Here is a 15117-nt window from a genome sequence, read left to right on the forward strand (position 1 = left end):
AATGCGTTTAACTAAATTACATCTCAAGTGAGCTACTACTAGGTGGTTTGGTGAATAGAATCTGGTAGTCGAGAAATTCCGTATCCGGTGATACTAGGGATTTAGGGGTTTAGCACTGAGCTAGTTGCTTTACCTACGGTTGATGATAATCTGTGACTAATAAAAAGTGGAAAAGAACATAAAACTTGAATCATTGTTTTGCAACGAAGAAGGATTCCTTGATCTAATCTCTCTTGTTTGATTTCAACTTTATCTTTTTAATTGCTTTGTTTATTTTCTTTTGCTTTATAAAACAAACCCCCTTTTTGTGACAATTAAACAACTGAAACTCTTGCTCCTCGTGGGAACGAACTTGACTACACTATATTACTTGTTAATTATGGAAAAATATTAATTAATTTGTTGTGGTTACGACACGCATCAACCTAGGTTCTTCGCGAACTGTATTTAAAGTTACGACTTGAAGACTTCACATAGGGATTTGTGAACCCCTATCGTACTATCTTTTAGATGATAGTTCTTGTATCTGAATCTTGTTTTTATTGATCTTTGAGGTTTCGGGGATCTTAAATCAGGAATGGATAAATAGAAATCACAAAGTTATCTTCGTCTCAGACTCTTTGATTCCTCAAGATAGATATCAAAGATGGTAGAAACAAGGACAGACATGATATCATAAATATATGATCGATGTCACAAATATATGATCGATATCACGAGACATTTTAAATATATGATCGATATCACAAAACTTACTACACGAGACTTTTTACAGATAACATTATTACGATTTACGAACATATATTTTCACTTGTATGTCTAGACTAGAGTACAACTTCATGCAGCAAGGAGCTTTTGGATATCCTTCTGCAACAACAGAAAAAGGGAATTACATAAGTTAATGTTAATATATTAAATACTAAACAAACCAAATCAAAATGAAACACCATTTCATCCTCAGTTTTCTCGCACCAAGTTTGCATAAGTCTTAGGTATGTTTCTACCATCTTTGATAGCGGGTGCAGCATTCGGTCACCTCACCCTGTCTCACTAGCTAAACCTTTTGTTTGTAGAAACGAGTTGATCTTCATTGATTGCATTGGAATAAAAAATAATAGGGGGGTATAGGAGTCGTACTCTGGTTAGCCTTAGCTATTACATAAGCTCTTATTGACGATGAGTTTTTACTGTAAGATGTGTTTCCAGTCTCATCTTTCTTATTCACCGAAGTGTTCATTTTTTTTCAGACACCAAAGGAGGCTAGTAGCTGAAAGGATGCTATAAAACTATGATTCTAAAATTTTACATATAAAAGACTTATCTAAAAATGGCAAGTAAACGTAATACACACGGACTAAGCAATAACTTTTGGTATTTTTACACCCAGAAAGCATACCTCAATTTGGAAAGGAGACGTAGTAGGTGGATATCTTTCTACAACCTTTCCATTTTTGTCTACCAGAAACTTTTCAAAGTTCCATTTGATTAGGTCACCCAAAAATCCTCCTGCACTAGACTTTAGAAACTGATAAACTGGAGCTGTAAATGGCCCATTAACATCAACCTGGCGTTTGGCATCTGTTAGTATGAGGCATTAAATGTGAATCTGCGATGCGGGCATACATCTGTAAAGAAAAGGGTATACTAAAGAAAAGAAAATGTCTCACCTTATCAAAGATAGGGAATTCTGCTTTAAACCTTGTACAAGCAAACTGCTTAATCTCTGTATTCGATCCTGGCTCTTGAAATCCAAATTGGTTGCAAGGAAAAGCCAGAATTTCTAATCCTGCATCCGAGGATTGCACCAGTATATTGTATCGACTATAAGATAAGTATTTGGAATTTGAACAAGTTTAAACTCTTGCCACCTACTAAATCTGTAATCTCATCCTTTCATGTTGACAGATCCATTCCAATTTAAAATGGGCGTTACTAGATGTGTTGCCCAAAAGATGATAACTGATTACACAAAGTTCTTCTTTTGGTGAGGATCATCTCCTTGTTAGTTTCAAATAGCCATAACCAACATTTGTGGTTAGAAGTTTTAAAAGCCACTTGTCCAGAGATAACCTCACAAAAAGTATGCCCTTGAATTTTCTTCAAACTGCCCACTTCATACGGGATCACAGTTTTTGTGGAGCTTTATAAATTTAAGTCATATATTAACCTTCAAGTGATATATGTGTGTGCTATCCTGGATCTTTAATACCAACGAGAAACAAGATAAAAAAGACAAGATGAGTATTTCTTTGCTAACCTTGAGTTTTGTACTTCTCGTAAATGTGAGAGAGCTCGGTGTAATTAGATGTTGTCAAACCACTGCGTTCAAATATAAAAATATCAACAACATCACAGATACCTCGGGATAAACCAGTCACTCCAGAGTTGCTAGGCACTTAATTATAAGATGAGACGAACAATGGCAGTTTAAGGATCTATTTTGGCAAATGAAACCTGAAGGAAAATTTACCATCTAGATGCAACGTTGACGACCAAAAGAGTCTTTCCCTTGAACTTGCTCAGAGAAACATCTTTCCCATCTATATCCTGAGTGCACCAAACAACTCCATCACATAAACAAAATCATTTGCCTTTACTAGCAACTCATTGCTATGACCTCAATTACAATTTTTGCCAAAATTTCACCGGTTAATGAAACAGAAGCCTCGTAGCATAACCACATTCTTTTGCACTACTTACAACTTCATTACTTGTCATTATAATTGTACCAAATAAACAGGACAGATTGTGCTGTAAGCTTTTCCATTAATCTGCTGCTTCTCTCACAATCTAAAACCCTTATCCGTAATAGACTTGATATATTCATAAGAACAGTCAGGTGACAAACTACCAAGTAGAACCTACTTTTTGTGTATTTTTGATCTTCAAAGTTCAGGAAATATGGCAGGTTTGCTACTATACTGTATCAAGGAATACAGGCTAGGATTCCAAGGAAAACCAATGGATACTTGGCAAATTCTTTTCAACCAAAAGCCTCGAAGGTCAATGGTCCGAGGGAGAACACTGTATCATTTGCATTACGGACTATCTATAAGGTTCTCACCCCATTAGTTTATCAACAGATGTGCAAGAAAGCAATAAGCAAGTGGATGCTATGTATGGTGACGCTGAATAATATGTCCAGGCTTCTCATAGGCCGGACAGTCACTAGCTATGTTTCATGTACTGTTTTCTCCTAGAGATTATCAAAGATGCAATTTATGCTTCTCTCTTGTATTAATATTATATTCCTACCAATGATTCATATGAATAAACAAAGGGTTTTAACATTTACATGATTTATAAACCCTTAGAAGATTTCTAAATACTTAACAATAAATTATAACCAAGATATACTCAAGAAATTCATAACTAAAGCATGTCACAAATTTGTAAATCTTCAACTGAAAACTAATCTTTACATGCCAACAGTAAACAAAAGATTATACCTTGACACTGAAATCATAAATACTCTTCTCAGTAGCAGCTCTGGCATAAACAACAGCAGTTGTTTTAATAGATTTTGATTGAAACCCACAAGATATTAGAGAGAATCCGTGATGTACAAAACTAGATTTTGATGATATTTCATCGGATATACCAAAACAAGGTATCGGAGAAGAGGAAGGATTGACAAGATTCCTGGTGAAAGAATTTTGAGAATAAGGTATTGAAGCACAGAAACCCATTGAAGCCATTTTATGTTCGGTAGAGGAGGATATAGATTGGATAGAGAGAGTTTAGGCTGTCCAACTTTTTTCTTTTATTAAGGAAATTGAAGAGAGCTATGAACTGAAAGAGTGAAAACTGAAAAGAAATAAGGTACGCCATTGGGATTTTTTAGTATTTCTGGGAGTGGAAGAAATGTTCCCACGTGGAGTTTTCTTATGGATTTACTACTCGCACCAGTGGCGCTGTTTCTCGCTTATCAAATATTATGGCGCATGATGTATGAACACTATTTGCGTAGGAGGTAACGGTGTCAGGAACATCAATGGGGTAACTTCACTGGTTTGTATAAGTATTTTTGTTTCACTAATAACTACTATTCCAGATACATCATGTTATGGGGTTATTTGGACTACAAGATCAAACCAGATTTTGGAACAAGATTTGATAAATAAAGGTCAACAAATTGGGATTCATTTATCAACTAATTTTTTTCTTCCTTTCGAACTTATTTCTATAATTCTTAGTTTCTTTGATAGGTGATCCCTCACTGCACCATTAGTTTTGCATCTCCCATCTTCATCAGCATCGCCTATCTCCTTCCCTGACTTTGTCCAGCTCGAGCCTCAAAACAGCAGCCAACTTACCACCAAATCTTCATCTCCAGTTTGTATCGAGCTCTTCCTTCTTTACCAGCGACTTCGATCCATGGCAACAGAAACACCATACTCGAGCTCCATTATCATGAACTCTCGGAAGCAACCCATTACCATCATCATTATTCTCTCGAAACTTCTCCTTCCAAAATCACCATCGTGATCAGTAGACAACATCACCGGCCGGGTATTCTCAGTTCAAGTTAGAGAAAAAGATGACGGCCAGCCCGTAGCAACCCGCCTGGTGCCTTTAACAATCGACTTTTAACTGTCAGCCTTGCATGACTGCACAATTCAGTTTTCTGCATCATTCTTCTTAAATTGTCAGTTTCGGGGAACCGACAAGCTTAACTTCTCGTTTCGCCAGTAACTTCTTCATACAATGTCGGATGGACCTCATTCTTTCGCCATTAGCTTCGTCTTTCCCTTCTCTTCTTGTAGCTAACTTCTTTTATTTCACAAATATGTGTCAATTCACTTCTTTTGGATGATTCACCTAGCCAAAAATAAATAAAACAAAACAAACGTAATATACAATAATTTTGCAAGAAACTAAGCAATTACTAGTATGGATTCGACACTAAATATATGCGAAATATGCACTTAACAGGAACCGACTTAAATAACCGGGTCCGGTTCTGGGTAGTATACTCCCCAGACCTGATAGGACCTGTTGGCACCCCTAATATATACTTGCCCATGTTCTTCATCACGAAATTTGGAACCCTTTGTTGATTTTGATTGAAATATTTTTTTCTTGATTATCATGTGTTTATGTTGACCCTATGATGTTCTTTATGAGAATTAATGATCATTCTGATCGTCGTTTTTCCTCTGATGCGCAACTTAGGTTGTTATGGTGGATAATGAACGAAGACCTAGTCCCTATAGATCTCCTCAGCAGAGTCCTTATATATCTCCGCCACCTAGAAGTCCTGATAGTTCTACTCCGACAGTTCCACTGCCCAGATCTTCTCAGCGTGATGTTCAAGGCACTTCTCGGTCAGATCTTCGTTCCCAATGGCCTTCTTTTTCGAATGATCCGAATATTCTGGGACAGAAGGGGGGCGTTGTTAAGAAGGGTTCTCGATATGTGGTGGATTGTCCCACAGCCAGACCATCTTCGCAATGTTCTGAACCAGTGGCGGCTCAGCCTCTTCGTGCCATAACACACCGTCTATCCCAAGATCGAAATCTTCGTTGAAGGATCTCTCTCCAGATCAAGCTCCTCCTTCGTCAACGAATCCATCGGTGAAAAGGAAATCTTCGGATTTGGATCAAGCTCCTCTTAATCCTCCATCGAAGATCTCGTCGGGTAAAGTAGCATCAGGTAAAACAACATCGGGTGTTGCCCCTTCGGTTACTCAGAAGAAAAAGAGGGCTCCTGTCTATTTTCGGCATATTGATCTTGAAGCCTTTAAAGTGAAGCATGGTCTTGAGCGTTTTGAGGTTCACTTTTACAACCACGGAGATGATCTCACCTATGATATGATATAGAACTACAAATATGATTCCCAGCATCTCTTGACTACTGTTGGCGCATTCGAGGCGGGTCTGATGCTCCCTTTGTATAAGTGGAAGAATTCGTTTTATTGCTCATCGTGGTGATGGTTCTACTTCTCATACTTACTACCGCTTAGTGGCTCAGATAAGCGGGAATTATCGGCGATGCTTTCGTGAGTGTTATCTTCAGAGTAAGGGTGAGACTACGATGACATGTTATACACCTTATCCTGAGCAGAGGAGTTGGTATACCGCTAAGAATTTCAATGCTTCGTTCGGAGATTATGTCAATAACAGGAACCGAAAGAGATGGAGTGTTGGGATTCGTACGATAGCTGCCCCACGTGGTGAAATTTTCCTTTTGAGTGAAGTGAGTGATACAAAGCTTCGGTATGTCCCTTAGCACTGAATAATCTGAAAAACCGAAGCTTTTTCCTCTTAAAGAGCGTCTTCTCCGTGATCATGACCATTAGTGGCATGCTACTCCTATCGAAATTATCGGTCCTTGGGCCTATGGATGGATTCCTGATGAGCACGGGTGGAAAGCAACTGATCAAAGCAAGCCTCGTGCCGATCCTCAATCCATCTTTGATGATTACTGTCCTTGGGCTTTGAATTTTCCTGGCATGAAGTTTGATTACCGGATTGAGGTATGTTGTCTTAAATATTGTTGTGCTTTCTTCTTTTTATGTCGTAGTATTTTTACTCATCTACTATTAATGTGTTAGGATGATGGCGATGAAGAAAGTTCCGAAGTTTCTCCTTCGAAGGGTAAAACTTCAAGGTATGATTTTTAATGCAGTATGATGTATATATGTTATCCCTTGAATCAAACGTTCACATACGTTACTTGCAGGCTTCGAAGAAACAAAAGATCAGTCCTGTGGAGTCCTCTACATTAGAACTTGAAGAGACAGAAATCCCTGAGGTGACTAGTCCGGTGATTGACGAAGAAGAGCTGGATGAAGAGGAATAAGAAGAAGTCTTTGAAGAAAGAACTGAAACTACCCCCGATCCTCATACCGATAACGAAGAAGAAATTGATCTGGGAGGGCAAGGTGGTAACCCTATGGTCGATCCTGAGCCGATGGATGTCTCGGTGTCGAATTCAAAGTTTTCTTTCGGTAAAATTTATTCTGTTGGCGGTCAACCTGATTTGGGCGCTCTTATGGGTATAACTTCGGAATTCTCTCAGTTGTCTCCTAATGATAACTGGAAGGTGGAAGCCGAATACGTCGGTGAGAAAGTGATCGAAGAGGAAGATAGTTCTGACGGGGAGGATGCTGAACTTCGGGCTGCAAAGGAGGCGAAGGATAAAAAACTGTCGCTGGTACATCTTCCGGAGGTTTTGTTAATACAATGATGCAAAATGACGATGATGAGACTTTTGATTGGTTGAAGAAGAAAGGTCTTATGAACGTCCCTCATCCTGCTCCTGTTGTACAAGGTGAGAGAGACTCTGATGCATCTACTCGTCGTCATATGGAATTATCATCTCGCGAAAAGGTGAATGAAGTGTGGAAGCGTGACCCGTGTGCTTCTCTTCCCTCGAACCCGTTGTATACTCCTTCGACTGTTGCTGAAATGATGGTCGTTGCTGACGGTCATCAGTATGGCCTTCCTCAACAGCGCATTCTCGGGGTAACGTGTTTCCCCCGCTGTGCTTTCTTTGTAAGAGTGGTTTTTCCTCAGTGATTTTTATGCCCCTGTTTGTTGAGTTGGCCCGAAGTGAATATTGCAACCATACTTGTTAGAGCACTGCTCGGTCGAACTCGCATGCGTTGCTATATCAAGCATGTTTGTCAATGTTAGTGATCAAAACTATAAGTCTTGATTTCTAGCCTATTTATAGATGTCTCGGACTAGGACATAGTTTGTGTAGTTGAGCTTAGACTTCATGGCGCTTATCACTTGAAGACGAAGAACTACTAAGGAGTGATTGTGGAACCTCATCGACAAAAGGTATGTGGAGACTTAAACTCATCTATCACTTGGAAAGTCTATTTCTACTCTATCTCCTATATTGAGACTTAAGTCGTGTTACGATATAGTTTTCTCTATACACATTTGAGATTTCGATCTGAGTATATCTCGCTTACATATTTCTCGAAATATGTGTTGATAAGCTTTCGCTTCGACCAAGTTCATCTTATATCATGAGAAAAGTAACATCTTACATGGTTTGTGTGATACAATCATTTGGTGTAAGACTTGGAATGTTTCGATAATGATTATTTCAATATCTTGAAAATTGCTTTGATGCTAATAGTGTGTGAAAATGGCTATTGTCATTATAGAAGAATGTTTCAATGATTGAAATAAAGAGTTTATAATCTTGTAACCATCTTTGGATATAGCATAGTGCGTTCGCACATTAGTGTATAAGTCCAAAACCGGGAGCCTAAAGTATGCATACTTATGTGTATACAAAAATCTTGTAGGAGACTGGGTAAGTATGCATACCTATACGCATACTGGCGGAAGTTCACGTCTGTGAATTTCTGTTGAGTTTGAAAACCAAAACCAAACTCATTCAGTTACCTAAAGTAGCGTACCCGTACGCATACTGGCGGAAAGTTCATGTCCGTGAATTTCTACTAAGTTTGAAAACTAAAACAAACTCAAATCTGGTTACTTAAGTACGCATCCAGTACGCATACTTAAGTGGTTACTTTCTAAGATCGGTTTTACATGAACCTAAAACATTTATCAATAACGGATGCAATATTTGCAAACCGTGGCTATAATGTTCATGTATTTATTCGGGTGAATCAAACCGATTTTGCTTCAATTGTGTTCATGTATAAATCCATGAGAATATAGCAATTGAACAAATCTTTAACTAGTTTCATTTGAGTCATTTGAACTAGTTATGGTTAAGATGAATAAGGTTGATATGAGAGTAATCATATGGCTAACCTTGGTTAACTATTTGTGAACCAACATGATGTACATGTTTAGGTACGGTTACATAAACCTAAATGAGGGTACATTTCATTTGTGTGTAACAAGCTAAGTTCGATCTAACGGTAGAAAGATATTAGCTTGGTTGAATCAGGTTTTTCATCTAATAATGATTATTGAATGCTTTGTTACCAAGATAACTTGGATTGCAAACCCTGATTTGAAAACTATATAAAGGAAAACTCTAGCAACTGGGAAACCTAATCCCCACACCTCATGTGTTTTACTAGTTGCATAACTAGAGTCGATTCTCCTTTAAACTTAGGTTTATTCTCGAGACCCTGTAGGTTAACAACTTGAAGACTTCATTGGGATTGTGAAGCCAGACCCAACTATTCTCTTTGTAGTTGCATGAGTGCAATTGTAAAATTGGCTCGAGATTTATATCTCCGACAGGCAAGATAGAAAAGTAATCACAAACATATTCGTCTCATCGTTTGTGATTCCACAATAACTTGTTTCGCTAGTCGATTAAGTTTATTGTCAGGTGATTGATAATACTAGGTTGTTCTTCGGGAATATAAGCCTGGTTTATCAATTGGTTCATGTTCACCTTGATTTATCAAAATATGGAAAAAAACTCTTGGGTATTTCTGTGGGAGACATATTTATTCAATCCTATAGACTTTTCTGTTTGATACAGATTTGTTTATCAAGTCTTCGACTTTGGGTCGTAGCAACTCTTAATTGTGGGTGAGATCATCTAAGGGAATCAACTGTGTAGTATCCTGCTGGGATCAGAGAGGTAAGGAGCGCAATTACACCTTGAATCAGTGTGAGATTGATTAGGGTTCAACTACAGTCCATTCCAAAGTTAATTGGTAGTAGGCTAGTATCTGTAGCGGCTTAATACAGTGTGGTGTTGAATCTGGACTAAGTACCGGGGTTTTTTGCATTTGCGGTTTCCTCGTTAACAGAATTCTAGTGTCTGTGTTATTTCTTTTCCGCATTATATTTTTTTATATAATTGAAATATCACAGGTTATGCGTTAAGATCAATCAATTAGAATATCCAACCTTTGGTTGTTGATTTACATTGATTGACACTTGAACATTGGTTTTTGGTACTGTTCAAGTAATTCCTCTTATATTCAATCGGGCTCGCAAATTTCTATTTGCTGATTGCGGATTGAATTAAGAGTTAGAGATATTAAACTCTTTGTTATAGATTTCTATTTGCTGATTACGGATTGAATTAAGAGTTAGAGATATTAAACTCTTTGAATCAAAGCACAAAGGAACACTAAATTACTTGAAAAAAGTAAAAGTGTTTATGTCTCTGAGGATGATCTTTCTTAGACTGATTCATCATATGAAGATCTTGACAAATCAGTCTCTACGATCACAATACAGTTTAGGGATCTTCTATTGAAGAGAAGTAAACGGTTTTCCAAAGACAAACCTAGGTCGTCAGTTAAACCTCACAATCGCATTCCTCCTAAAAACAGGGATGCTGACGAGGCTGATGACGAGGATATTCCACAGTGCTTTAAGTGTAAAGGTTTTTGTCATTTTGCGAATGAGTGTCCTAACCGTAGAAAATACACTGGAAACAAAGGTCTTGCTGCAACACTTGATGAAATGTCTGATCACTATATTTCCAACGAAGATAAAAAATGAAGTGTTGCACTCCTCTGTGAAGATATTCATTTTGATAATTGTAGCAATACATACATCAATCTTGATATCCTTCCAGAAGAAGACTCAACCAATCTGGAAGAAGAAATTAACCTTTCTGTTGGAAACCCTATGTTTGATTTTTCAGGTTCCACTCTGTGTCTAGCAGCTTGCACATCTCGGGTGTCTGAATCATCTTATCCAGTGACATGTTCTTATTGTTCACTCAAGGTTCATGAACTTTCAAAGTGTTTCAAGTACAAACACATGATGATAAATGTCAAGAGACTTCAAAGAAGAGCAAATCGCCTAGCAAACAAGTTCAAACTTGTTCAAAAATACGCTGAGGTATGTAAGATTTTATCCTCTTCAAAGAAGTTGGTTTCCAAAGATAGGTCAAGACCACTAGAGAAAAGAGTATGGTCTAAACAATTTGATAGACAGGGTTCTATGAATTCCTTTCAAAAAGGGTATGGTGGACAAATTGTTTTTCACCGCAGCACAACTTGATTGTGTTGGTTTCGTGCATCTCGTCTCATGTGCCTGATCAAAAAGAGACAAGATTGTGTAAACCTCGGGCTTTAAGAAAAGAAAAGTAGTTTTTCTTTTTAGTTTTTTTTTGCTTTGGTTTGCAAATTTGGATTTCATCCTTGGCAATTGATTTTGGAAGAGACTTCCCAGTGTATTCAATAAAAGAGGGTTATTCTCGACAATTCTACTCTCTAGGGTTGTGAATTGTGCGTGCGTGAACCTGTGCTTTTTAAGGTTCCGTGACCCTACATTTTTTTTCCTTCTCTGAAACTCTTTTCATCTTAAGACTGCCTGTTGAGTTTAAATTGTGATTTCTCTCAAAAACCCATACAAGTATGGAGACTCCAAGCATCATGTGTTCTGATGGAAAAGATGTTAATATGATTGTTAAGCCATCAATCATGAAAAAAGAAAAAAAATCTTCGTTACCTCCAACTTTGAAGACAAGAAGAAGGAATGTGAGGAAGCCAAGAGTTGTTCCTTCAAATTCTCAGAAGTTTTCTGATGTTCTTTAAGAGTTCAAGGAAGCAAGGAAGGAGATTCAGCAAATAAAGGCTTTTGTTGTGAGAACTCTCGAAATTCAGAAGGCCCTGATTCGACATCATCAGCCTAGAAGGTTTGTTGGAATTGACTCCTTTCTCCATGAACCTTATGTTCCCATGGCTGTTGACGACAAGGAGTTCGGGGACGATAAAGAATTCTTCAGAGGTCTCAATGTCTAGTAAATTTTCTTTGTGAGAATTTATTTCTTATGTTTTTTGAAGAATAACTAAGGTTTGGAATAGCCATTACTGTGAGTACACATAGCTATGTCCAATGATTTTCATCTTCAATGTTTTTAAATTTATTTATTTAAATTCTAAGTTATTTGGAAGATGATTTTTTGCAATTTTAATCTTTATGATTTTATATATTGCAAATTTTTATGGGATATGTTGTTTACGTCCGTGAACCTGTGACTGTCCCATACTTGTTCAAAAGTTATCTCTATTATGTCGGTATGAAAGTATTGATAGAAGATATAATGAACTTTTGACATTACAAAAGTTAAAGCCTTTTATGTCATTGTTTTGATGGAAAAAAGGATAAAACTTTTGTTTACAAGGATTAAGTCTATTGTATGTCATTTTGCAAATAGTGATGGAAAATAAAATGAATCCTTGTCTATTCCGCAGTATTGGTCGATCTCCGATCTACAATTTTTTGTGCATACACTGTGTTGCTCCATAAGTTTTCTTATATTTTAGCATGACCAATTGAATTGATCATTCTCTTGTGGTCAGTTTAGTTATTGCTCCGTAAGTTCTCTTATGACGAGCATGACCAATTGAATTGATCACTTTTGTGGTTAATTTAGTTGTGTGATTCCGAATGAATTAATTATGGGTTTTCTTGTGGTTAATATAATTGTGCATTTCTATTGGATTAATCATGAATTCTTTTGTGGATAATTCAATTGAATACTTTGGATTCAGATTCATGTATTCATATGATTTGGTTATGTCCAAAGAAATCCTTCTTTTCTTGTGAAAGTAAGGTCGCCTTTGTTATTCTTTCAGGAATGACATTTTATGGGGGAAAGTTCTTTTTGAACTTGTGCTTAATTTCCAAATCTTTGTGGGGAGTGCGGTTGTGGAATATTATAAGGGTTATCTTGTATCTTTGTAAACTCCTTGATGAATGCATTTAGCTTTGGCTTTATGATGGCATCTAAATAAGTTGATATGGTATTCTTTTTTGGTCATGAAGTATCTCTATGAAAATCTCATGAGGATCCCACTAGTTTTCGTACCTTTGCCAATTTATATTAACAAAAAGGGGGAGAATTAATGTATAGTGTGATACTACAAATACATATGGTTTACGGATCATTATGTAAGGAGGAGTGGTTTTCAAGTCGACATGAAGTATTGACTAAGGGGGAGTGATACATATCATCATAGTATTGTTGTCAAAGTTGTGATACAATTGAACTTTGATGTTGTGTAATAATACTATGACATTGTATAACAATGATTGAGAGCATTTGTTTTCTCATTGTTATCGCTACGGATCTTCAACAACTATGATGATGAACTTACAACCTTTAGGATCATGGAGTACTTGAAAGTGACGAAGATTTCTAGTCGCGTCGAAGATGCCAAGGAGATCAAGCATTTGGATGAGAAGCTATAATTTTTATTTATTTTGTAATCCATATGTATTGATAGTTTTGTCACTATAATTGAAAAAGGGGAGATTGTTAGAGCACTGCTCGGTCGAACTCGCATGGGTTTCTATCTCAAGCATGTTTTTCAATGTTAGTGATCAAAACTATAAGTGTTGATTTCTAGCCTATTTATAGATGTCTCGGACTAGGACATAGTTTGTGTAGTTGAGCTTAGACTTCACGGCGCTTATCACTTGAAGACGAAAAACTACTAACGAGACCTTGTGGAACTTCATCGACAAAAGGTATGGAGACTTAAACTCATCTATCACTTGGAAAGTCTATTTCTACTCTATCTCCTATATTGAAACATAAGTCGTGTTACAATATAGTTTTCTCTATACACATTTGAGATTTCGAGCTGAGTATACCTCGCTCACATATTTCTCGAAATATGTGTTGGTAAGCTTTCGCTTCGACCAAGTTCATCTTATATCATGAGAAAATTTCCGAGTAGCATCTTACATGGTTTGTTGATACAATCATTTGGTGTAAGACTTGGAATGTTTCGATAATAATTATTTCAATATCTTGAAAATTGCTTTGATGTTAATAATGTGTGAAAACGGCTATTGTCATTATAGAAGAATGTTTCAATGATTGAAATAAAAAGTTTAGAATCCTGTAACCATCTTTGGAAATAAGCATAGTGTGTTCGCACATTAGTGTATAAGTCCAAAACCGGGAGCCTAAAGTATGCATACTTGAGTGTATACAAAAAGGTTAAAGTAAAAGCAAACTCAAATCCAAAACCAAAACTCATCTGGTTACCTAAAGTACGCGTACCCGTACGCATACTGGCGGAATGTTCACGTCCGTGAATTTTTGCTGAGTTTGAAAACTAAAGCAAACTCAAATCCGGTTACTTAAGTACGCATACCCGTACGCATACTTAAGCGGTTACTTTCTAAGATCGGTTGTACATGAACCTAAAACATTTATCAATAAGGAATGCAATCTTTGCAAACCGTGGCTATAATATTCATGTATTTATTCGAGTGAATCAAACCGATTTTGCTTCAATTATGTTCTTGTATAAATCCATGAGAATATAGCAATTGAACAACTCTTTAACTAGTTTCATTTGAGTCATATGAACTAGTTTTGGTTAAGATGGATAAGGTTGATATGATAGTAAGCATATGGCTAACCTCGGTTACCTATTTGTGAACCAACATGATGTACACGTTTAGGTACATTTCATTTGTGTGTAACAAGCTAAGTTCGATCTAACGGTAGAAATATATTAGCTTGGTTGAATCAGGTTTTTCATCTAATAGTGATTATTGAATGCTTTGTTACCAAGATAACTTGGATTGCAAACCCTGATTTGAAAACTATATAAAGGAGAACTCTAGCAACTGGGAAACCTAATCCCCACACCTCATGTGTGTTACTAGTTGCATAACTAGAGTCGATTCCCCTTTAAACTTAGGTTTCTTCTCGAGACCCTGTAGGCTAACGACTTGAAGACTTCATTGGGATTGTGAAGCCAGACCCAACTATTCTCTTTGTAGTTGCGTGAGTGCAATTGTAAAATTGGCTTGATATTTATATCTACGATAGGCAAGATATAAAAGTAATCACAAACACCTTCGTATCATCGTTTGTGATTCCACAATAACTTGTTTCGCTAGTCGATTAAGTTTATTGTGAGGTGATTGATAATACTAGGCTGTTCTTCGGGAATATAAGTCTGATTTATCAATTGGTTCCTGTTCATTTTGATTTATCGAAAGACGGAACAAAAACTCTTGGGTATTTCTGTGGGAGACAGATTTATTCAATCCTATAGACTTTTCTGTGTGATAGAGATTTGTTTATCAAGTCTTCTACTTTGGGACGTAGCAAGTCTTAGTTGTGGATGAGATCAGCTAAGGGAATCAAGTGCGTAGTATCCTGCTGGGATCAGAGACGTAAGAAGCGCAACTGTACCTTGAATCAGTGTGATATTGATTAGGGTTCAAC

General features: G+C 37.0%; 1 protein-coding gene across 2 annotated transcripts; it reads right to left on the reverse strand.

Moving 5' to 3' along the window:
- Positions 1–640: 640 nt before the first annotated feature.
- On the reverse strand, positions 641–3813 carry LOC113301160 (probable phospholipid hydroperoxide glutathione peroxidase). Of its 2 annotated transcripts, XM_026549926.1 has the most exons (6): positions 3450–3810; positions 2471–2547; positions 2258–2319; positions 1668–1786; positions 1397–1564; positions 641–867 (listed from the first exon to the last, which is right to left on the reverse strand). In XM_026549926.1, exons 1-6 carry the CDS (start codon positions 3696–3698, stop codon positions 838–840), a joined length of 705 nt encoding a protein of 234 aa, XP_026405711.1. In that variant the 5' UTR covers positions 3699–3810; the 3' UTR covers positions 641–837. The 2 variants fall into 2 exon arrangements, with proteins under 2 accessions (XP_026405711.1, XP_026405712.1); XM_026549927.1 differs by lacking the exon at positions 641–867 and having other exon boundaries at positions 1463–1578; positions 3450–3813.
- Positions 3814–15117: the final 11304 nt, after the last annotated feature.

The sequence above is a fragment of the Papaver somniferum genome, chromosome 8, assembly GCF_003573695.1.
Source record: "Papaver somniferum cultivar HN1 chromosome 8, ASM357369v1, whole genome shotgun sequence".
In the NCBI taxonomy this organism is placed as follows: domain Eukaryota; kingdom Viridiplantae; phylum Streptophyta; class Magnoliopsida; order Ranunculales; family Papaveraceae; genus Papaver; species Papaver somniferum.

Bases quoted from the DNA above. Each gene is read 5' to 3' on its own strand.
- LOC113301160 (XM_026549926.1), bottom strand. From the start codon at position 3,698: ATGGCTTCAATGGGTTTCTGTGCTTCAATACCTTATTCTCAAAATTCT. The intron at 2,548-3,449 runs GTATAATCTTTT...TGGTGCACTCAG, and splicing joins TTTATGATTTCAGTGTCAAG to GATATAGATGGGAAAGATGT. The intron at 2,320-2,470 runs GTAAATTTTCCT...ATTTGAACGCAG, and splicing joins GTCAACGTTGCATCTAGATG to TGGTTTGACAACATCTAATT.